Here is a 22,460-nt window from a genome sequence, read left to right on the forward strand (position 1 = left end):
TGCCCTGTCCTGCCTTAGGCAGCTGTTGGACCTCATGCACCATTCAGTGATAAAGCCAGAAATTGTTGTGTGATTTAAGGCCACTGATGTATTTTGTATGCACGTCACGCTATGATTCAATGCCCTTCTGAGTTTTAAACTCTTCTTCCCCTGTTGCCTCGTGTGCTGGTGACCTCAGGGACCCCTTCAGCAATGCTGCCAAAGATTTCAAGGGCAGGCCTTCATTTCTTGACTTTCAAGCGTGTGTGCTTGCAGCAGGTGCTCTGCTTTGGGTAGCTTTGACTATGTCAGTTCTGCTGGAGAGACTCTTGCATACGTGAGCTTTCTAAGTGGCATTTCATGATGGCCATAGCTTTGCTTGTTCTTCCTTTTTTTTTTTTTTTTTTTTTTTTTTTTTTTGTTGTTGTTGAAGCAGTGTTTTTGCTTTTCTGGATCCCTGCTTTATAAAGGACTAACTTTACCACGTGCTCTCAAGGTATCATCAGCTGAATCAGCTGAATTGGAATACTTTTCTTGCTTATGCCTTCCAACCACTTGAAAATCTTTCTTTTTTTTTTTTTTTTTTTTTTTTTCATTTTTTTCTTTTTTCCAAGCAGTTCATCTTGGCAGGTTTTTGGTTTTTTGTTTTTTTTTGCTTATCACAGTTTTTGTACTAAATTAATCTTTGGAGAGCAGCAGCATAATGACGGATTTCTCTTCCCTTGCCATCTGTGTGGGTTTTCAAAAGGTTGCGTGGTAGAACTTGAGATGCCTGACTATAATTGGCAGAATGGGGGCAATGTGCAGCAGTGCTGTGAGATGTGAAGTTTGGGGTTTCTGACCGTGAGCCCTCAGTGTGTGCTGGGCTCTGTGGGGCTGTGGTTCCAGTCCTGGCAACCTATGCAACCTATGTGAGTCCCTGTAGCAGCATTGAGGTTCGTGTCATAATGAAAAATAACCTCAGTGGTTCACCAGGGAACTCCTGAGCGTGGATCAGAAGATTTCCTAGCTGACGTGCTGGTAAATGGCATGTGAAATGATAGCATCCTTTTAGGCTGTCAAGAAATGTGGTAAGTGGGTTAATGAGGTTTCAGAAGGAATCTAATGGATTGCTGAACAGTTGGCTGGTGATTTCGTTACTGGAGGACTTAAAAGTGTTCTGTCGGTGAGAAAGTTAAAAGCTGATTTGAGCACTTAAAGTTCTGTGTTGTAGGAGAAGTGGAAGTGAAATAAGGAAGTCCACAGGCAGCAGATTGAGGAAAAACTCGAGCCAGTGCCTACAAGAAGCTGAGTCCAAATGCTCAGTGCTGCAGAATGAAGCAGGAGTTTCTGACTGCAGTGATTACTGATGTTTCAAATTGTTTGTGCTCTGCTGGATTTAATTGAACCATGTTGGCTGTCATCAGTCACCTCTGTTTCCATGTGCTTTGGCACAGCTTCCAGAAGTATCTGTCTGCTCCATGATCTTACCAGGCACTGAGATGAGCCAAGCTGGCCTGTAGTTCCCTGGATCTTCTGTTTTTTTTCCCCTTTTTGAAGGTGGGGGTTATGTTTCGTCCTTTCCATTTTGTGAGAACGTCACTGGACTGTCACAGCTGCTTAGATATGATGGCTAATGGCTTAGCAGCTTCATCTGCCAGTTCCCTCAGGTTCTTCAGATGCATCTCATAAAGTCCTGTGGGTTTCAGTTCAGGTTCCTTACGTGGTCTTAAACCTGGTCTTCTGCAGTAGGTTGTTCTTCGTTCTCTCCCAGCTCCTGCCTTTGGTTTGTGCATACTGAGCAGTGGTTGGAGCACTTCTCAGTGAGGACTGAGGCCAAACATTTGTTGAGTGTCTCAGCTTTCTCCATAACCCAGGTTACCAGGTCCATCATATTCTCAAGGAATGTTCTCTCTGCCAGCCTTAATTGCTGCCAGCCTTAATTGCTGCCACCCAGGTTCCCTTTGTCATCTTCAGTGTATACTGCCTTCCCAAACAGCTTGGTTCTGTGCATCCCTTCCAGTACCCCTCTCTGCAGCGTGCTGAGGGTTGCTGTGTGCATGGCCTTGGTGCCACAATAGTGGTGTGCCTCGCCCCCAGGCGATGGAGTTGTATCATCCAGCTCAGTGACAAACTGCTGATTACCATTCTGTTTTGGGTGCTCAGTAAAGAAGAACTGATGTTGTTGCTTTTAACACAAGGTGAGCCTTTTGTGATGATTAAGACTGTAATTTTTGTTTGTTTCAAGCTGGTTTACGAGTAGAGTTAAATCATGATGTCCTGTTACTTGTGCCGTCTGAAATACATTCTTATTTCGGTCTGACCGAGGAATTTTGCCTTAAGCAAGAATTGCAACTCCTGCTTTTGTGCTTCTGTCTGATGTTTCTGTTCAGATGTGTTTTTGGAAACATGATCACGCAGATGGTAGCAGTGAAATCTGTGAGGGGCTCACTGTAAAATGGCACATCCTTGGGGTTTTGTGGCAGGTGGTGTTGGGGTGGCCAAAGTTGTAGCACTGTTGCTACTTTTTTTTTTTCTCCTTTCTTCCAGGTCAAGCACTGCAACTAGCAGAAACTTTTCTACCTCTTCAAAACCTTCAGCAAGTTCTTACTCCTCAGCATCTGCCACGTCTGTCATTACTAACGGTGATAGCAGTAATTCCTATGGACTGAGCAGCTCCAGCCTAGGCAGGGGGTAAGAGTTGCAATCATCTTTTGTGTCTTTGTCCTTCGTTTGAATACTGCTGCTCTTCCTTGACTGTATAGAAAAGGACTGTGATGCTGCTTTGAGTAACTTTAACCAAACCTTGCTTTTGAGGCAATTAGGTTCTGCTGTTCCCTGCTCACTCAGAAGAGTAGCACATGTTCTGGTACTGCTAACTGCTAGAGCTTGGCCTGATTTTCAGAGGACTGGGGGTGTGAGGGAAAGGATTATATTCTTCTCTCCATCTGCCTGTGTGATAGCAGCCTTTCCAGGTGGAAACTGTAATTTCTTTACTAGCTCTAACAGCTCATCACACGAGCTCTTGCACTGGGTTGCTACATTAGGATGGAGTGCTGTGTACTTGTAGACAGAGGAAATTAAAGTGTTCTGAGGCATACATTAATAATAGACCCTGTAGTGATTAATGTTTCCAAAGTTAGCGTGTGTATCTCATGATCCTGGTATCTAGTGCTAGCCACTGTGAAGCAGCAGAAATATGAAGGCTGGTGCCTTTCATTAATCAATTCTTTCACACGTTTGATGCAAGTCTTCAAAATGACCAAGGCTGGGTAGGCTCATTGCGGAGTACTTTGTGTCGCCTTTCTTTCAGAGGTTCTGGATTTGCCTGCAACTCTTACAGCAGCAGGGACTCAGCTTCCCTGTCCCAGCCTGGCCTTTGTGGACTCAGTAACCTTGGGAATACTTGCTTCATGAATTCTGCATTACAGGTAACGTTTGAAAAGAGCGTTCTTCAGATTAAGCACAAGAGCGATCTCATCTCGCAGAGATTATGAGTCAGAATCTGTGGAAAGAAAAGTGCTTATGCAGGAATGGTCAGATGTGGAAAACGTTTTAAGCTGTGTGTGCAGCACTGGTGAGATGAGCGCACAGAACTGTGGTCTCTTGCAGACTTGGCATCGTCAGGCTTCAGCATTATGCTGAGAAGCTTTTCTTAGGTTGATGAAGTATCAGTGGGAGTTACAGAACAAATTAACCAAAAATTCCTGAAGGAAAACCAAGTTGCTGCAGGCCAGAGAGCCTTATGTGTCTTACTCTTGATAAACTGGTAGAAACTGCTCCAAAGAGAAGGGTTGCACTTGTGGACACATCTGCTGCATGAGAGTAGCCAGCGTGGCATCCACAAAGAGAAATGAGTCTGTTGAATGCTGTAGCCTTTGGTATTTTATTTTTTAATTTGTTTTCCAGCCATGTTCCAGTTACAGTCGTTGAAGTATCCCACCTTCCTGAGAGATTTTTTTAATTATTAAATAGTCTGCTTCACCAGATTTGTTAAAACATCTAGCGTGTGTTCTGATGTGAAAGTTGGATTTGCTTCTTCACTGTCATACAGATTTGTTGTACAGTGCAGTAAGTTCATTTCCTTCATGTTTTTTTTTTTTAGTGTCTGAGCAATACTCCTCCTCTGACTGAGTATTTCCTGGAAGATAAATACGAAGCTGAAATAAATCACAGCAACCCCTTGGGGATGAGAGGAGAAATTGCAGAAGCCTATGCAGAACTCATTAAGCAGATTTGGTCTGGGAGACAATCTCATGTGGCCCCACGTATGTTTAAAGTAAGTACTCTGTGTGCTTATAGTGTTGCACTTTGGCAGAAGAAGCTAACGTGCCTTCCACAAATTCTGGTGTCTTGAAAGCACTAGCAACAGAACTGCTTCAGTGTTACTTCAGTTTTAAGGAGCTATTTTTTGGAGTGTGGGGAAGGAAGGAGAAGTGAGAAAGTAAGGTCATGACTTGGAGTTGGCTATTGCTTTTTACCACCGTGCCTTACTTAGTAAATGGCCTTCTAACCTGAGAGCTGTTTTTATATTCATCACCATGGCTGTTGCTACAAAACTAGGCAAGGTCATGAGCACTGCCAGCTGTTAATTTTCAGCAGCATGCAAGTTGTAAATGCAAAAGTGGAATGAGCAAGAAGCATTTCCTTGTCTGCTGTGTTATCTGTTGGTTCGGTGTTGGCAGTGCTTCAGCACAGAGCTGCTTCCAGCTGAAACCCTGCAATGTAGCAGTGGTGTGCAACCACCCTAGGAAAATTTAAACTATGTTTTTTGTTCTAAATATAATGCAAAGATGCTCCAGGACAATGTAATAAAAGCATCAAAGGAACATTAAAAGTGCTTCTGTAAGTGCAATCCCAGTAATGCAAAGAACAGCATTCCAAATACACGAAATAAGCAATGAGCTGAAACTGTCATTCACATCCTTTTGCTGGTTGAGTTTTGTGTGGTGTAGTCTCTAAGCTGAGTTATATGCTTTTGAGACCTGAAGCAAAAGTCCTGCCTACAACAGAAATTGTCCTCTGTAGGGTCACAGGTGGCTCTGAAGCAGCAAGATGTTTTTAATGTGTGCCTCTTGAAGTTGGTGGCACACCATCCTTCTTTATTAAAGTTACTCTGTAAACTGTTTGGAGGAAGTAGACAGTAGTGGGCATCTTTAAAAGTGTCTTACCGTTGGCTGTTCTTATTTAAGACTGGAGTAAGTGTTGCTTTTTATTTCCCAGTGCAGCATTACTTGTGCTGCTTCTAATATTGCTGCTGTGTTTCAGTATTTCAGCCCTTGGTTTGGATTTCCTTGCAGTTGTCACTGTGATTAAAATGTGCTGAGCATAACTCTAGAATCGTGTTTGGTGCCACATGCTGGTGCGAAGATGAGCTGTGATCCTTTGGACAGAGCACTCCTTCAGCTGCTCGTTGGATGGAGTACCACAGAAAATCTGTTGTTTGTGAAAGCAGGAAGTTAAATGGCAGTGCTGTGATATGGCACTTGTGGTTTGGAGTAGCACAGGTTGTGTTTGGCTGCAGTGTTTCTGGCTCTTGCTACTCAGCCTGTTATATCTTCTAGGTTCATACCTAGCTGCAGACTACTGGTGACTCCTGGTTTCAAGCTTAGCTTTGAGCCAATCAGTGTTAGCTTTCCTGCAAGTGCTTTCTGTCTTCACCTTCAAGATGCTGTCATGCAGTAATTCTGCATTGTGGCTGTAGGCTTCTGAAATAAAGGAAAAAATGCAACATGCACAGAAGTTTTCCGTGCTCGCTGTTTGCAGGATTGTGAATTAATATTCCTACTTCAGATCTCCATGTTGTAGCACTAAATACATTCATCTCCCATAGTAGTTCAGGGATGAAGTGAAAAATGGTTGGTAAAATTAATCTCTGCACTCTCTACTCTGTTAGCATTCAGTTCTCTGGGGTCTGCTGCTAATATAAGGCAGCATGGGGTTTGTCTGGAAAAGCTAGGTTGTGTTTTTATCCCACTGTCTTTTGCATACAGCTTATACTTGTCCCCTCTAACTCTTGTGTTATGCTGCAGACACAGGTTGGCCGATTTGCTCCTCAGTTTTCAGGATACCAGCAGCAAGATTCCCAGGAGCTCTTGGCTTTTCTTCTGGATGGCTTGCATGAGGATTTAAATAGAGTGAAGAAGAAACCTTACTTGGAGCTGAAGGATGCCAATGGCAGGCCCGATTCGGTATGGTGCTCTTTGCTAGAGAATAGGGCAACCAGTGCTCCTGAAGGAGTATAAATTGGTTTTGTCATGCTTCCTGCCCACTAACCACAATAATGCCTTCCCTGCAAAGCCAATATACCTGGGAAGAGAGAATCCTGTTATGCCTTGTGGCCTAGATGGTTCTTCATGGCACCTTGCAGCACAAAGCTGTTGCTCTGTATTACAGCAGAGCTCTGTTTCTTCCTGCCAAGCAAGAAAGTACCTTACCATACCATTGTGACATAGGTTTTCAGTGGAAAAGAAAGAAGTTTGATCTTGTACTGAGCTTTTGTATGACAAGTAGGTTGTAGTTACCACTACAACCTTGTCTCTTGACTACCTCATCACACTGTCAACTTCCAGGTAGTCTGGACAGCAGCTGTCAGCATCTATTTGAGGCAGATGCTGTCTGTGGACTTTGGGAGTGGGGATGCATGTGGAAGTGCAGGGAGACTAAAGAAATTGTCTGAATGAGTGCCCTGGGTTGTAAGCAGCACTCAGACAGGCTGGGGTACTCAGCTGTGCTCCCTTGTGGCCTCTGATGTGTGTAACCTGTGAAGTGTTACATTGAGGTTGTATGAAAGGTCTGGATAAAGCAAAGCCAGAGCTAAGTTTTATGCAGAGTTGAATCACTGTAATGTGGTCCTGCTGTGGATCTGGATGAATTCCTAATGTTCAGTGAACCAGCTGCATCTCCTGCACAGGCTTCTCCTAATTCTTCCTCCTTTCTGGTGCTGTGGAATGGATATAAAAGCAGTTTTACACACTTGGGGTCCAGTTACCCACTCTACAGGGGTACAGGAAAATGATTCTTTGATGCCATTTCTTGACATAGGCCTGAAAAATCTCATGGTCATTTTTTCCTCTCTACCTTTATCCTCTATCAGTACTGGTATAAGAGCACCTTACAGACACTTCTGTTTCTCTGATGTTGGCAAACACTGTGCCCACATTGAGATGAGACACATAATAGTGGAATGTCTGTCTGTAGGTGAAATCACATTCCTCTTGATTGGGTTTCTGACTTTTGTCGTGGTACAAACAACTGCATTGTACTGACAAGTGCAGAATCCACAGTAAATACACAGTCAGGGTGGCAGTAATGCTCACAAAAGCCAGGTAAAACAGTTTTTATTATTTTTTTTAGGAAGTATATGTGACTATTTATTTTTCCACTCAACTGACAATAGCTTATAGGGTTTTTTTTGCTTTTTTATGCAAATGGCAACAATGCTTGAAGTATATTTATTCCTTTTTTCTCCAAGCAGTGGTGGTGGGTGGGGTGAAGAGGACACCCAGCTCTGCTTCATTTTCTTTAGGTGCTTCCACCTCCCCCGATGCAGGAAGTACACAGATTTCTGCCTTGTTTTCGAACTGCTGTACTTCTGGCTTGATACAGGGCCTTAGTTTCACTGTGAAAAATCCAGGTGTGTTAGGCTGAAAATAGAGTGTACACCCCCCTTTCTATGAAGATTTTCTCTGTATGTATTGACTTCCTGAGTTTGCTTCCATCCCCGTGCTCGCTGTGCCTCGTGTTTGTGAGAGTTAATACTTAATTTCTTTTCTGTAGGTGGTAGCAAAAGAAGCCTGGGAGAACCACAGACTGCGGAACGATTCTGTCATTGTGGATATTTTTCATGGTCTTTTCAAATCTACCCTTGTTTGTCCCAAATGCTCGAAGGTTTCTGTGACCTTTGATCCCTTCTGTTACTTAACCCTTCCACTGCCTTTGAAGAGAGATCGTCTCCTGGAAGTTACCCTGGTGTTTGCAGACCCGCAGCGCAGACCTGTCCAGGTGAGGCATGGCTAAGGCAGGAATTTCTTTATCCCAGTCTCTTCCTCTTAGGTTTTAAAGAGGTGGCTTAACTTTTCCTATGGTGAGGTTACCTATGTGATACACTGCTCTGGGAAGGCAGGAATGTGTTTGCATGGTCACGTTTACCTTACGTTACCTTGAAGAATGCAAAGGTGAAGCTTCTCTAAACGAGTAAGGATTTTCAATTTCATACAAATGGGGGAAAAAAAATCTCTCTTGTAAAAAGAGAGGTATTATTTGATTGCTTTTTAAAGCCTGCTTTTTTTCTGAGATAGGTACTAGTATCTACTTTTCTTTCTCTTTATTTCAAGTGAGCCTGTAGGTGGGGGCACACAAAGTAGCCTTGTAGTTGCCATGCTTGTGCACAAGATCTGTGGCACCCAGAAGCTCTAATGGTGGATAGACATTTACCAAAGGAAAAAGTAAAGCAGCTTTTGAGGTGTTGCTTGGCAGTATTTGCACATGTTGTGCATGAGAACCTTTGATTTATATAGAGTGTCATCTTGGGGGTAAGGGGTTGGTAGACACAGTGGTGATGTGTGCTAAGTTGGTGGTGAATTTTGATTCTGCTTTTTGTACAGCTGTGAAATCAAGGAGAGCTGCACTCATCACCAAGGTTTTGTAAGGAGAAGGAACAGAAGAGGGATTCACTGAAGAGATGGGAAACATAAATGAGTAGCATAGGGACTGAAAGCCTAAATTGTGCTTTGAAGAATTGAGATAAACCAAAGTTGCAGCAGCTGGAGCTCTGCTGGCTGAACTGGCCATGTTCAGTCTCACATCCCCACCTGCTGTCCTCCTGACAGCAACTCTGTGCGTTTTGTGATCTCCCAGTTGGGATGCCAGAGGTATGCACCACTGCCTTTTACCTCTGGTGTGTGACACAGGAGAAAAAGTGTCTCCACTATGTGGGTTGTGCTAAGAGGAAGTGAACTGTAAGCCTGTGATGGCCACGGGTGAGGGTACAGATGGATGGCATAACCAAGAAGATCCTGGTGAATAATAGTGAAACTTAACTCCTTGTAGTCAAGGCAAGTGTGTTCCATGTGGCTCCCTCAAGTGTGTGCGTGCCTTTGAGTCCTTCTCTAAAGCATATGGTTCTGATTCCCAAAGGAGGAAAGGCTGGCTGTGACCTTGAGCAGAACTAGGCATTCCAAGCTGTGTTTTTGTATCCAGGCTCTTTGTGTACACAAGTTTGTTTTGCCTTTGCTAAGCATTATCTCTCTTTTTAGTACCGGGTTGTGGTGCCAATGATGGGGGCCATCTCAGATCTCTGTGAATCACTCTCCAAACTTTCTGGGGTTCCTGCAGAAAACGTAAGGATAAATGCAGCGTGGTGATACTGATAAATCTTTGCTCTTCTAGAGGCATTTTGATGTCTTAGTTTTTAAATGTATAATGAGCTGAAGGATATATTTCTGTTATTACTCCATGAGAGGTTTGAATGCAATTTTTGACTGAAAAATATTTAAAAAAAAATAAAATAAAATAAAAGGCATGGAAATCATCTGTTTAGCCACCCACCTCCCTCTCTAGTGTTTCTGACACTGTAATTTCTTAGTAATGTGAGTTGCTCAGCCTGTTTTGAGGCCACCTCCCCTTGAAATGTCCTTATAATAACAAAGGAATTGGGTGAGCTTTTTATAAAATGAATGGTTTTGTAGGTGATGGGGGAGATTTTCAGGCTATCAGTGTAACACTTCAATTTATGTCAATACTTAGCGAGTTATAGATGGAGTGGTCTTTGCCTAAAATGTTAGATTTGAGCTGTTGTTGCCAGCAGACAGACTTGCAGCTGTAGTATCTCATCTCTTCAGTACCTCTGTAAAATCAGTCTGTCACTTGCTTTGTTTTTCTGATCCACCTTAATGAAAGCAGCTGATGAGCTCCTGGTGCTGTTAAGGAAAACAGAGCACTGATGCTACAGGTGCTGAAAATTCTCATGGGGAAAAAAAACCCAAGTGTTGCTTGAATTTAGCACGCATGAATTTATGTAAATATTTACTACAATCTCTTTGCAACTCTCACTTGCTGTTCCAGATGGTGGTGACAGATGTGTATAACCATCGGTTCCACAAAATCTTCCAGGCGGATGAAGGTTTAAATCACATCATGCCGAAAGACGACATCTTTGTGTGAGTAAAGTGGGAAGATGCCACGATGCAGAGAGTGCTGAGAACCAGCGTGGGTGTTACAGCACCCAGCTAACCATGGCAGGGGTTTTGCAAGACCAGTGCTTGCTCTGTCTGTGTCCAGCTGCAGAGGACTTGTTTTGGGGAGCATGGTGGCCTGTGGTGAAGCTGAGAGTTTTGTTGATGTTTCCAGTGCATGTGGTGGATGAGATGACCTGGATCGTCTGGGTGGAGAGCAAAGGTCGTGTTCCTCTGTAGCAGCTGGTAAAAGATGGGAAGTACAGCACATGAAATGCAAAGCAGACTTTGGAGTTAGCTGCCGAGCCTGGAGCTTGTGAGGTCCAATGAGATCCCCATCAGAAGCCCCCTCTTTCTCTTATGAAGCTACTCCACTGCAAGCTTGCTGTTTGTATAAAAGCGTTGTGCAGTGGTGTCCTTGGGTGCAGTGAGTGGGATGCTGTGACGTGCTGTTTGGTGCTGTTCTGTCCTGCTATCTGTTGTGAACTCGCTGCTGGGGAGTCATGCCAGACTGTTTCTGAAAGTTCTTGTCGTATCATTTGTTTTCTTCAATTGCAGCTGAAGATCAGGCTGGTTAAGGTGCTATGAAGGGCATTTGGTGTCTGTTTGTTGGGATATTTTAAGGCGTTAAGTTGCAAGCAAACCTTTCTCCATAACTTACAAAATGTAGAAAAGCAAGAAGGATGTTGTTATAGAGATCCTTCCTTAAGTCCAGCATGGAGATGCTCCTTGCTGCCCCTCTCCCAGCAGGGTACCCTTCCTTTGCAGAGCTCGGAAATGGCAACAAAGATGTTTTCCTGCGTGTGTAACCTGTTGCATGTTCCTTCTCAGAAAGCTACTGTGTCTGAGTTCATCTCTGCTCCTGCACTGAACCAGAAGCGTTAGCTCAACTGCAGCCCTGTGTGTGTTCATTTGCAGTCGCTGTGAGGCCGTGCTGTGAGTCGCTGTGTCCTTGTGTGGAGGCCTGATTGTAAATGAGGCTGTGCTGTGAGTCACAGCAGTGAGCTGACCTGGGTTAAAAATAGCCGTGTGAGGAAGAAGAGAGACAGCAGGAGGAAACCTGGCTAATCCTGTTTTAACATGGAGCCCTCTCAAGATGTTTTCAGCAGCCTGGAGCGCCTCTCTTATGGAGACAGGCTGAGGGAGCTGGGGTGTGCAGTGTGGAGAGGAGGAGGCTCTGGGGAGACCTCATTGCAGCCTTCAGTGCTTGAGGGAGCTTATAAGCAGGAGGGGGGCTAACTTTTTACATCATCTGATAGTGATAGGACATAATGGAATGTATTATCCTTTGATACACCTGAGAAATATTTTCTTTCTTTTAAGTCAGTGAAGAAAACTTGAGTGCCTTCTAGAAAGTGTTTTGCTCTTTGGGTTAATGTCACCTCTAGCTCTGCAGAGAAGGGGTGGAAGAAGAGTTGATTTGTATGACTGAAGCACGGCTCTTGTGCCTGCAGAGTCCACAGAGTGCTTGTCATGGAAAAGAGCTTGTGCTGAGAGGTGATGTAGTTGGGTGTATATGCTGTTTGCACTGTATGGTGCGTCTCTTTTCTGCTCCTGAAAGAAAACTCTCTTTGTATTGATTAATGAAGGGCAGCAGCTGCCTTGTATTAGAAAGTATGTGTAGTGTTTTTACAGCTACAGCAGTTTCACCCCAAATTCACAAATTAAAAAGCCAGGGAAGGGGGGGGGGGTAACACCGTTACCGTCCAGTCTTTGTTTTGCACTGTGTTTGCAGTGGGTATTGCCACAGAATAAACCCCAAGAAGACTTTCTGTGGTGTTGAATGGGACTGGGAAGGTCACAATTTATATGCCAGCAACTCTGTAGGCTGTTTGTTTATTGTGGTAGGAAAACACTGTTTTTTCCCTAAGGTTTGTTCAAATCACTGGAGTGCCTCATGTAATAACGTGAGTCACAGGAGAGGTCAGTTTTCTGATATTGCTCCTTCTATTAGAATCAGATGAGAAATCTGCCCCATTTTAGGACATTGTGCCTGCAGTGCAGCAGAGCTGATGGAGAGGTACGGCCCTCGGCTGAGGAAAGAGGTACTGGAGTGGGAGATCTGCTAATGATGGTACTACTTGCGTGGTATGTTCTCAGGTACAAACCATCAGGAGGGTTTGAAGTTGATACATGTAACCCAGAATATGACTTGAGGACCACGAGCTCTTTTAAATTAAGGATCTTTTCTGGAATCATAAGGCCTTTTGTATTTAAATGCGTGTAATATTCACCATCTCAGATGCTCAACCTATTTCCTCTTATATACTGACCATCTGCTCTTATTTTCCCCTTGTGTTCAGTGGTTTGGCCTCCTGCTGGCATGCTGTAATGAGTACATCTAATCATCGTGTTTTAGGTAACTGAAGTTAGATGGAAAGTTTCTTTCACTGGAAAGGGCTCAAAAGTACAAGTAACCGGGCAATTCTAGACTGAGTTTAATCAGTACAGCATATTCAGAGAGAGATTTCTCAGATGCACATTCTCAAAATTTGTATTTAAAAATTGCAAAATTCTCAGTGGGGTCCCATGGTGGGTTTTTGTCCCTTTGGTTTTTGCTGGCTGTTGTCATTCATTTGTTTTTCCTGATCTCCACAGCGAGGAAACAGAGAAGCTGTAATGATCTGAAGTTCATCCCTGCCTCTTACCAGCTTTTAAATCATCCTTTTAACCTCTCCATAGTGTCCTCATCTGAAGTGTACTCCACCCTCCCACTTGAAGAAGCAAAACAAGGTTGTGTTAATAGTTGCCTGTGGCTGTTTCCTAGAGCTTGAGACTGCAGAGAACCAGCGTGCAGTGCCTGGGGGAGCTGTGAGGCCCCAGGGTTCCTGTTTCACCAGCAGCTGCCATCCCAGTGGGTGTCCTCATGCCCTGAGGCTCAGTGCTCAGCTGATTGCCCTCTGGGTGGGCAGCAGAGCAGGAGGGGCAGGCTGCTCCTTTTACAGGACTGTGACATTATGATATTATTTTACGAGTGCTTTTCTTGGTATGGGAACCGAGGCTGTTAGCTGATGCCCTGGTGACTTTTTTTTATTTTTTGTAAGAGAAGTAAGGTGTAATGGTTTCTGAAGCTTTAAGGCCTTATGGTAACTTAACTTGGCAGCTTTTGCCTTCTGTCCCATTCTCAGCACCACCTTAAGTTGCCTGAGGATGGAGATGTATCAGTATCAACATTCAGTCTCCTGCAGTATTTTCTCTGGCTTTGCTGAAAGCAGTGGCCAAATATGGGGCTGCATATGAGAGCAATATCCCATTGCTTTGACATCTGGTTTTAGAGGGCTGTGTGCTAGCCAGTGAGCTGCATGCATCCCCATTTGGAAAGCAGGGAGACCTCTCATACCATAGATCTGTGCCCCTTGGGCGCACTGGGTTTGGGTTGTTTTCCTAAATTAAAAAAAAGGCAGTGCTAATACTGGAATCGTTGCTGTCCTGCTTTTGGCAATAGTACTTTTGATTTCTTGCCTTCAGATTTAGGTCCCTGTATGGGTTGCTTTCTGAGCACAGTGTCACTTTCCACGCAGTGCTGTGCTTAAAGTGTCACTGAGTGGAACTCATGCAGCACGGAGCAGGAGCAGCACTGCAGCTCAGCTGTGCTTTGTTCTCTCACTGCCAATTGCTTGCAGAGGGGAAGGGCCTGCTGGCACAGGCATTTAAATGTAGACCATACTGTTGAAATAATGAATATATGTGAAAGGTCCTGTACAAATATTGAGCTTGCACATCCTAAAAGAGATTTTAGTGGTGAGAAGAGCTGTGTTTTGGTGTTTGGTTTTTTTTCTATTTTCACTTTAGAGAATGGGGAAGACAGGTCAGCTTTGTGACCTTGCAGTGCACCTGGATGTTCTGAGACATGCACAGTGAATGGTCACCTCCTCCCAAAGCAGTGGGAGATGTGGAATTTTGATGCAGGTGGGAGAAGGAGACTCCTTGGGCTCCATTTGGAATTGAAGCTGAACTGACAGCCATTCTTAAAATATCTGTTCTGAATGGCTGTGATGTACTTTTCCTTCCAGCTGATCTGTTCCTGGTTTACTCATTCTTGTTGTGTATCACCTATTGTAATAGTAAAAGAGGAAGAAAAGTGAATGTTACCGGGCTTCCTGTTTTTTAAGTGATTTTAAGTAACTCATATGGATCCACGTGCAAGAGGACAACAGCACACGTGTTTTTCTCCAGAGAAGGATGGCTTGGAATTATGATTCTCCAAGCCTTATGCGCTTCTCTTTCTAATCATGGCAGGCTTGGAAATGAAGTATTGCCCTGCTGCAACGTTTGGTAGCATTTAGCAGCAGAGCAGAGGGTAGGGTAGGTGCTGAAATAGCGTTTTGTTCTAGATGTAAAGTAGGGCCTCTGGCCTGATACGTGGGACAGTGCAGCCAAAGCACAATGGCACTAACCCACTTCTCAGCAGCACTGTAAGTTATTCTCTGGAGGCATGATATTCCCGTGGAAGCTCAGAGAGATCTGTGGCAAATGACCAGGAAGTCACTGTGTAAAGGTGGTCTGCAAATCAATTTGACAAAAGGAGCCCAGTGTTTGTGCTGAATGCTCTCCTTCTCCAGGCTAAGCAGGGCGCAGCGTTCAGCACGTCACTGCAATGCTCACTATTTCTTTCCCTTAGGTTCCGTGAAGTCCAGCCCCACTATAGGACCTCCGGCTCCCGCTCCAATCTAACAGCCCCACATGTACCATGCTGGTGATGTCACATCACCCAGAGATCCTGCTGGAGCTCGGAGCCGGCCTACAAGGGGTCAGGTAAGTGCCACCCAAAGGCAGCCTGCACAGCCCTTATCTACTTGAGCAGGACTCAGTATTTCTTCTTAGTTCCTAAGGCCTAAGAAGAAAAATGCTTAGATTCATAAATTGGATGTCTCTGATCTCTTAGCCTGGCTAATGGGGCGTACAATATGACGTGTGTAATTCACACTGATGGAAATCTCACAAATTGATTTGCAGGTCACCTTTAACCTATAAAAGTCATATAAAATATATGTTTGGTTTGCCATGTGTGTATATGTTTGCCTTGTCTTACGACATGCTTTGTTCTACGTTTAGGTAAGATCATGGTCTTGAAAACCATAGCTGGCTGCAGGCAGGGCAGATTTGTCACCATGACAAGCACAACAGCTATTGCACTGAGTTGCATCAGCAAACTGCCTGATGTGACATGTTTGAGATAGGTGAGACTGCAGCAGTTTGATCTAGGGAAGTGATTGGTAGTTACTTTGAAATATCCTTTCTAAAGTGTGCTTCGATAACTTGGAACTTAACTTTAACTTGGAAAAATGACGCTGGTTGAATTCCCTCATCCTTTTGCTTGTTTTCTCGGTTGCTGTTGTTATACCCTGACCTGTGATCCATGCAGTGTTTTCCAGTTGTGTTTGATGTTATTTACAACACAGCATTTTGGAGAGAATTATGGTTAATATATCCATGCATTAGGTTGGCATCTAGCTGAGAGCCTTTCCTGCTAGTAGTGGCCTTTCATATAGTCCTTCTGTAGTTTTTCATGCTCCCCTGCATTTGCTTAACATTAATTTACCGGGAGACAAAAGTTAGCTGCTTCATTGCTCAGCATCCCCTTTCTGAGTGGCAGCCACAGCCTGAAGCTTCCTGGTGCTGTTTTGCAGGATGAAGGCTAGTCAAAGCCGTCCTGCTCTACTGTCACTTAGCTGCTTTCAGGCACTTTGCAGACCTGTCATGAATTACTAACGCGGCTGGCCGGTGCCCGTCAGTTGTATAGACTGATGCAGCCCTGTAGGTTTATAGTATCAACTCTGCTGGTTCTGAGACATCTCTAGTGCTAGAGTACAAGCTGTTCTGTGATGGAGTAGACAGAGGGCCACTTTCCTAGTCAGGAGTTTGTGAGGTGTTGTTTTGGGGGATGTTGCAGGCTGTTTGTGAGAGATGTATGAGTAATCCTTAGCTTTTTTATCCCATCTGTGCCGTCACAGAGGCAGGGCTTAGTTCAGGACCTGTGTGAGGATGGAGTATTGCTGGGGGCTCCTGTGATCAGCACTGCAGGTGGTGTGAGAGGCAGTCATTGGAATGGTGAGGAATGTAGGCACCTTGGACATGTTGTGTACTCGTTTGCTTGGTGGGAGACCAGCTCAGAGGGTCTCCTAGAACCTGCAGTTAACTGTAAGTAATACACTGTAACTGAGTTATGTTATGTTACGGTGCTAAGTGAAATAGTTCTCTTTATAGTTGCTTCTCAGGAAACTTCAGAAGGTCTGGTGCTGTTGTCTAGCTGAATAGCACCAACAGCATAGAAAACATCAACGGCCGTTCTTAGTGAACTGTTAGATCCACTTTTTGTCGCTTGTGTTCTTGGAGGGGTATTTTTCTTCATGGCCTCAAGCTGGGAGCAAGGCTTTTGTTTGAGTAGAACGGAACAGAACTGCAACTCTGCAATTTGTTCCGCTCCATCCTCTGCAAGGGTGTGCTGAACAGGGGCAGAAACCTGTTTCTTGGCTCTTGCAAGAAAGGAAGTGGCATCCCTAATGTGCAAGAGCTGCTGGTGTGTCACCTGAGTGTCATCTCAGTTATGTGTAGTGACACATTCCATGAAATCCTTTTTTTTTCAGTTTTAAGGTGGGTCTGGGACAGGTGACTCACAAAGCTAAAGAGCACTATCACTTGGACATCCTGAGGATAAGTCCTTTGTAATGAATGGTCTTGAAAGCCACGTTGGGAGCGAGAAATGCAGTAAAGTTGGACCACGTGGTTTCTTCTGACTCTCCTATCTGTGAATATCTGTTTTTGCTGTTGCATCCAGTGGCACAGATTGCAGTCAGTCTTCTCACTGCTCTCTGGAGCTGCTTTTCTTCCAGAATGTTCTTGCTGTGTGCACTGCTTTTGGATTTTTCTGTGAAGCAGGTGTTTTCAAGCTCTTGGTTTTCTGGAGTCCTGGCTGGTTGTGGTGTAAGCTCAGACATGTAATGGTACAAGAGGCTGAGGGGGAATGTAAGACCCCAAGGAACTGAGAAGATTTCTTTCTCCAGACAGAGCAAACATTGTCTCAGTGATCTAAATGTTCATGTAGCATCTTCTCACTGATCCCATGATCTGATTGAAACATCTGATTGTCAGAATAACGTTTGGGGAGGTGAGCGGTAACACAGATGTGAATTAAGAGCAAAAGGCAGAGGAAAGGTGGCAGTCAAGTTGATGGCAGGTACGTACCCTGTGCCATTGTGAGCCATGGGAAGCGGGCAGGAAGCAGCTGTGCCTGTGCCAGGAAGGCCAAAGTACAGCCTGTATTGTCCTCAGGAGATCCTGGTCGAGAGAACTGTTGGACTGACTTGATATTGGTTCTGCCTGCTGCGCTTCTTGGCAGTAGAAATAAATAACCTGTGGACATACCTGTCTTTCAAACAGATACGAAGTCTGCAAGCCAAGTGAAGATGGCTCAGAGTACATTACTTTCTCTCTTTACTTTCGGGAAAAGGCAGTGAGGCAATCCAGCAGCACTTCAGGGACCATACTCTTTGGTCAGCCACTGCTGATATCTGTGCCAAAGCACAAGCTCACTGTGGATCACTTGTATGGTGTTGTTTTGGAGCGGATCAGGTAAGTCACATCTGTACTTTAGTGCAAAATTCTAGTGTTAGCTTGCTGAATTAGACTGTAACAGGATCACTGCATCCTTTTTGATAGGAAGATTTTTTTCCTTGATTTGTTTGTGGTGTACCAACCAGTATTTGCATTGTGCTAGTGTCTGGAGGCCACAGGGACCTCCTGAAGTGCTGGTTGTCTGGGCTCTGTAAAAGCTGACTGTAAGATAATACTGGTGGTGGTCTCATGGGAAGTTACCTGCTTGGTGCTGCAAACCAGATTAGGAGCAGTGCTTGGGAAATATTGTGAGGGCTCTCACGTGGGCCACCGTAACTTATTTTGGTTTCCTATCTAATACTTGTGAAACTTGGTACAAGCACTGAGAACGTAGACTTACTGAGCTGTTTTTGTTTGACTCTGAGAGTCGAGAGTTTTGATGCTGTGTGTGGTGAATTCTGATTCACTGAGGGGGTTGACAGGATGCAGTTCTTGTGATGTACAGTTCTGTTACAGCTGTGTGATTAACATGTTCCCTCCGTTTAGTCGCTACGTGAAACTCCCCGTGGCAGAAGAATACTCCACACCTTGCCCAGGCAGAGGAGCGTGCAATGGCTCCAGCAGTGTGGCTGAAGGTAAAGTCTTCTCAGAATGGCTTGGAAGCTTTTGTTATCACGTGGTTTGTGCTGTGTGTAGTTGGCTTGGGCTCCTGCAGATAGTTTTTAGCACTACGTGATGATTACATTGCACTGTGGCATAGGGCTGCCTTTCTATGAAGACAACCAAATGCAGCCTTTGGCAGTTCTCTTTTGGGATGTTTATTAGAGTGTGCTATCAGGTAGTGTGATGTGCTAAGCTGTGTTGAGTATATTTCCTCGTGTCTGGCAGGAGGATGTGAACCCTGATGTTTTACCTGGCCTTTGTAAAGGATAAAATACAGCTTCAGATGCAGTCATTAGCAAGCACAGATTTATTCTTGTGTGTTTCTTGTTTATTTCTAAGTGATCTGTGCACATCATAGCAGTCTTAAGCAAGCAGCTCTCAATGTGAGGTGTCAGTCTAAACTTTTCCCTGAAAGTCATCAATATTGGGCTTGTTTTAAATTTTGCCAGGTGACATTGAAGAGATGGAGCATCAGGATGATGGACAGGAATGCAGGGAGAAGCTGGCAGAAGTTGATCCCTGCCACACTGAGGGTTGCATGCAGGTTGAACCAACGAGAGACGTGCAGCCTTGTAAGAAGCAGCATTTCACTTTTAGCCTTGTGAATTTATATGGGACCTCTGAGATAAACTCCATTGTAGAAGGAAAACTCTTGAAATTGAATGGTAATTATTGTCCTGTTACTGTTTCTCTTCTTCCTCCTTACACCAACAAATTGGCAACCAAAGTTTTTCTTCTTCTAGCTTTTTCTACACTTGCTATTGACTGGGATTCTGATACGCGGAGGCTGCTCTTTGATGAACAGGAGGCACAGGTTGTAGTATGCTCTTTTCATAAGTATTCTATATGTAAACTTAGTACAAGGCATAGTACACAGCATGATACTTCAATAGATCACAGTAATAAACAGTTGAAGTTGTTATGTGTGGCCCCCTGCGTAGAGTTGGAGTCAACAACATGGGGTGAGTTGGGACAAGGACTGCAGGTCTATTATTGTTGATCTGCCACCAGCATTCCTGAAAGTAGATACTTTAATTTCTATTTGTGTAGTTCATAATCCACTGAAATTAGTAAAAAAAAGGGAACCATGCACACAAACCCTCTTCCTTACACTTCTTACTAACAGACCACACTTGAATGATTGAGTGGCTTGGAGACAAGAGCTGGCTCGCTTGAAAGTCAGAATCAACTGTGATCACTCCTCTGGGAGTTGGTAGCTTCTTTGCCCCACTGTCATTTTGGTTTCTGTCAATCATTTAAGTACATTTAGCATATGCCATAATGATTTAGCATTTGTTGATTATTCTTAGTGTCATGCAGTGTGCTTGAGCAATGCCGTATGTTTGCACAGCTGTCTTTTTCTAGGAGTTTCATAACGTAGTCAGAGAGCAGTTCAGGTTCAATGGTCTGTTTGTCGCCAGGCTATGCAGATTGATATTTAATTTTCACTCTAGCTATCGTAGAACTAAGTCGAGTGTTTTTTATCTGCTTTTGTGTTTCCAGTCTCTTTCACACCTTCTAAACTTATTTTTGTACTGAGGAAATGCTAATTCTGGTAGATGCTAGTCCTATTTTATGGCTGCTAGAGTGTGAGGAGTTGTAACTTCATCGGGGAGCATTGGGAGAGTGGTAACTGAGGTGGAGAAAGTGCAAAGGACTGTTCACAAAGCAAGGAAGGGATGGCTGGAGGCTCGGGGTATTTGTGTGGGCAAAGGGGGCTGGAAACCACCAGCAGTGTGAACTTGGGCACGTTATTTTCACAGTGGCAGGGATTAAAGTCTATGTGAATTGAGTAAAACATGCATCTCTTTCACTAGGCGTGTGAAAAGCATGCAAGTGTGTTACAACCACAGAAGATGAAGGCAGTGGTAGCCCTTAAAGACTGCATAGAGCTCTTTACTACAATGGAAACTCTCGGTGAACACGACCCTTGGTAAGAGCTTCTTTCTCCCTTTTTACATACTATAAAATGCTGTAACTGCTTGAGCTCGTGATTTGTCGCAGGATTCTGGTGATTTCTCAGGTCTGTCTTTTAGTCTGTGGGAGATGTCTCTTCTGTGGTCAGTTGTTCACTCAGGCTATAGGCCTGGGCTAATGGAGAGTGGTTTTTTCCTTGTTTCTTGCTGCATTTAAAAAAGGCACTGTATATGTAGAGATCTATTTGTAATTCCCTGCCATACGTCTGTCTTTCAGAAGGAGCATTTGTGGTATCAGTGAAAGCAGGTGGCTACTTAAAGGTTTTGCACTACTTTATTTCCAGCTTGTGCCAGTCTTAAGGCACTCTTAGTTTTGCCTAAATCCCCAGTCCAGTAGGATGTTCTACCAACAGAGTGAAAGTAAGTGGTAGCTTGGAAACCTCCAAGGAATTGCATGTTCCACAAGCCGAAAGGGGCTTCTGTGAGGTAGGGACTGAACCACATTACTGACGTATCCTCTGACTTCTTTCAGTTTTCTTGTTTGTACTTTTTCCTCAGGTATTGCCCTAACTGCAAGAAGCATCAGCAGGCCACAAAGAAGTTTGACTTGTGGTCTTTGCCCAAGATTTTGGTAGTGCATCTGAAACGCTTCTCATACAGCAGATACTGGAGGGATAAACTCGACACTGTTGTGGAATTCCCTATCAGGTAGGATCCTTCCTATGAGCCAGTCTTCATATGAAGAGCTGGTCAAGAGGAATCTAGTTCTGATGCTTGATGTTGTGTGAGCTCGTTATTAATGCTGTAACTGGGACAGATCTGTCTTATGGCTTTGAGCTACAAGACAGCAGGCATGAATTGGTGATAGCCTCCATGTGCAGGACACATCAGCAGTTTGCCTGCTGCTCTAATCCCTATTGCTCTGCTACTGGGCAGATGGAGTGGGCCAATATATTATATGTTAGAGTCACTCCTAGGAAAGCCAGGAATGTGCATCAATTCTGACTCAATCTTTTTTTTTTTTTTTGTTTGGTTAATCTTAACATTAATCTGTTCCACACATCTCAAAGAACACCAATTAACAGGCAGGCATTGTTTCTTTTGGGAAAAAAAAGATTAAAACGATGGGTTTCCTGCTGAACCAGATGTATACAGAGAATTGAGGAAACTTATTGTGCGGTGTTGTTTGTAGTCCTGAATGTTGCAAAAGTATGAGATGAAAGCCTGCCTCCTCCCCTGCCTTCTGCTTGTCAACATTCTGCAGCAGGATGCTGGTGTTCTTTGCTACTTCTCTTTTACTTTTTACTCCACAGGGACATGCTCAGAGTTGGTTTTCATTTGGCACCTCCTTCTCAATTGTTTTGCAGCACCCCATGAGTTTACCAGGACCTGCCTTGTGTGGGACGGCCGATGTTTGGGTCTCTGTGCTGATAACTGTTCAACATGAGAGCACAACACGTAGCTTCACCAGCGCTGTGTGCTAACAGAGCTGCACTGATGTGAAAGTGCAGACTGTTGGCATACTGATATTTTTGGATTTCCTTCCAGGGGTTTAAACATGTCCGAGTTTGTCTGTGACCCAAGAGGAAGCTCCTATGTCTACGACCTCATTGCAGTTTCCAATCACTATGGAGCCATGGGAGTAGGCCACTGTGAGTCTTTTTTCCTGTTCTTTCCTGCAAGGACTTACGCAGGGGGGATGGGAGGAGGGCTCTGTGCACTGTGATTTACAGCAGCCCTCACCGAAAGTTTCTAGTACAGTGTCAAACATGAAACTGTGGAAGGCTAACTCTTGGACAGCCTTGCATGGTTGGTTTGAGTTTTGAATGTCGCTGGTGCGGTGCTTCCCTGAGCTGCAATTTCTTCTCCCAACAGACACTGCCTATGCAAAGAACAAGGTGAATGGCAAGTGGTACTACTTTGATGACAGCAGTGTATCGTTGGCTTCAGAAGACCAAATAGTGGTGAGTACTTGGCCTGCAGCTAATCTGAGTTTGTGCTAAGGGCAGCTCCTTGCTTTGGGCATTGTGTTTCTAGCCAGCCTACATGGATTATTTCAGTCTTTCAGATTCTTTGTCTTTTTGTTTGGTAGACAAAAGCTGCATATGTGCTGTTTTATCAGCGCCGAAACGATGAGGAACATGTTGCCCCATCTCCTCCCCAAGAAGAGTGTGATGGCATGGATACCAACTAA

General features: G+C 44.2%; 1 protein-coding gene across 1 annotated transcript in view; it reads left to right on the top strand.

Annotated features, from left to right (window-relative positions):
- USP4 (ubiquitin specific peptidase 4) overlaps positions 1 to 22,460 on the top strand; it is a gene marked incomplete at both ends in the record, with an annotated part of 29,450 nt that extends 6,990 nt beyond the window's left edge. Inside the window, 16 exons of the mRNA XM_079540146.1 lie at positions 2,509 to 2,652; positions 3,272 to 3,389; positions 4,064 to 4,237; positions 5,991 to 6,149; positions 7,738 to 7,962; positions 9,216 to 9,299; positions 10,024 to 10,118; positions 17,514 to 17,705; positions 18,234 to 18,322; positions 18,800 to 19,015; positions 19,094 to 19,164; positions 20,168 to 20,283; positions 20,825 to 20,974; positions 21,815 to 21,918; positions 22,142 to 22,230; positions 22,359 to 22,460. Coding sequence (XP_079396272.1) covers positions 2,509 to 2,652; positions 3,272 to 3,389; positions 4,064 to 4,237; positions 5,991 to 6,149; positions 7,738 to 7,962; positions 9,216 to 9,299; positions 10,024 to 10,118; positions 17,514 to 17,705; positions 18,234 to 18,322; positions 18,800 to 19,015; positions 19,094 to 19,164; positions 20,168 to 20,283; positions 20,825 to 20,974; positions 21,815 to 21,918; positions 22,142 to 22,230; positions 22,359 to 22,460 — 2,128 coding nt within the window. The remainder of the gene's footprint in view (positions 1 to 2,508; positions 2,653 to 3,271; positions 3,390 to 4,063; positions 4,238 to 5,990; positions 6,150 to 7,737; positions 7,963 to 9,215; positions 9,300 to 10,023; positions 10,119 to 17,513; positions 17,706 to 18,233; positions 18,323 to 18,799; positions 19,016 to 19,093; positions 19,165 to 20,167; positions 20,284 to 20,824; positions 20,975 to 21,814; positions 21,919 to 22,141; positions 22,231 to 22,358) is intronic.

The sequence above is a fragment of the Tetrao urogallus genome (genome assembly GCF_951394365.1).
Source record: "Tetrao urogallus genome assembly, chromosome: 10".
Taxonomy (NCBI): Eukaryota; Metazoa; Chordata; class Aves; order Galliformes; family Phasianidae; genus Tetrao; species Tetrao urogallus.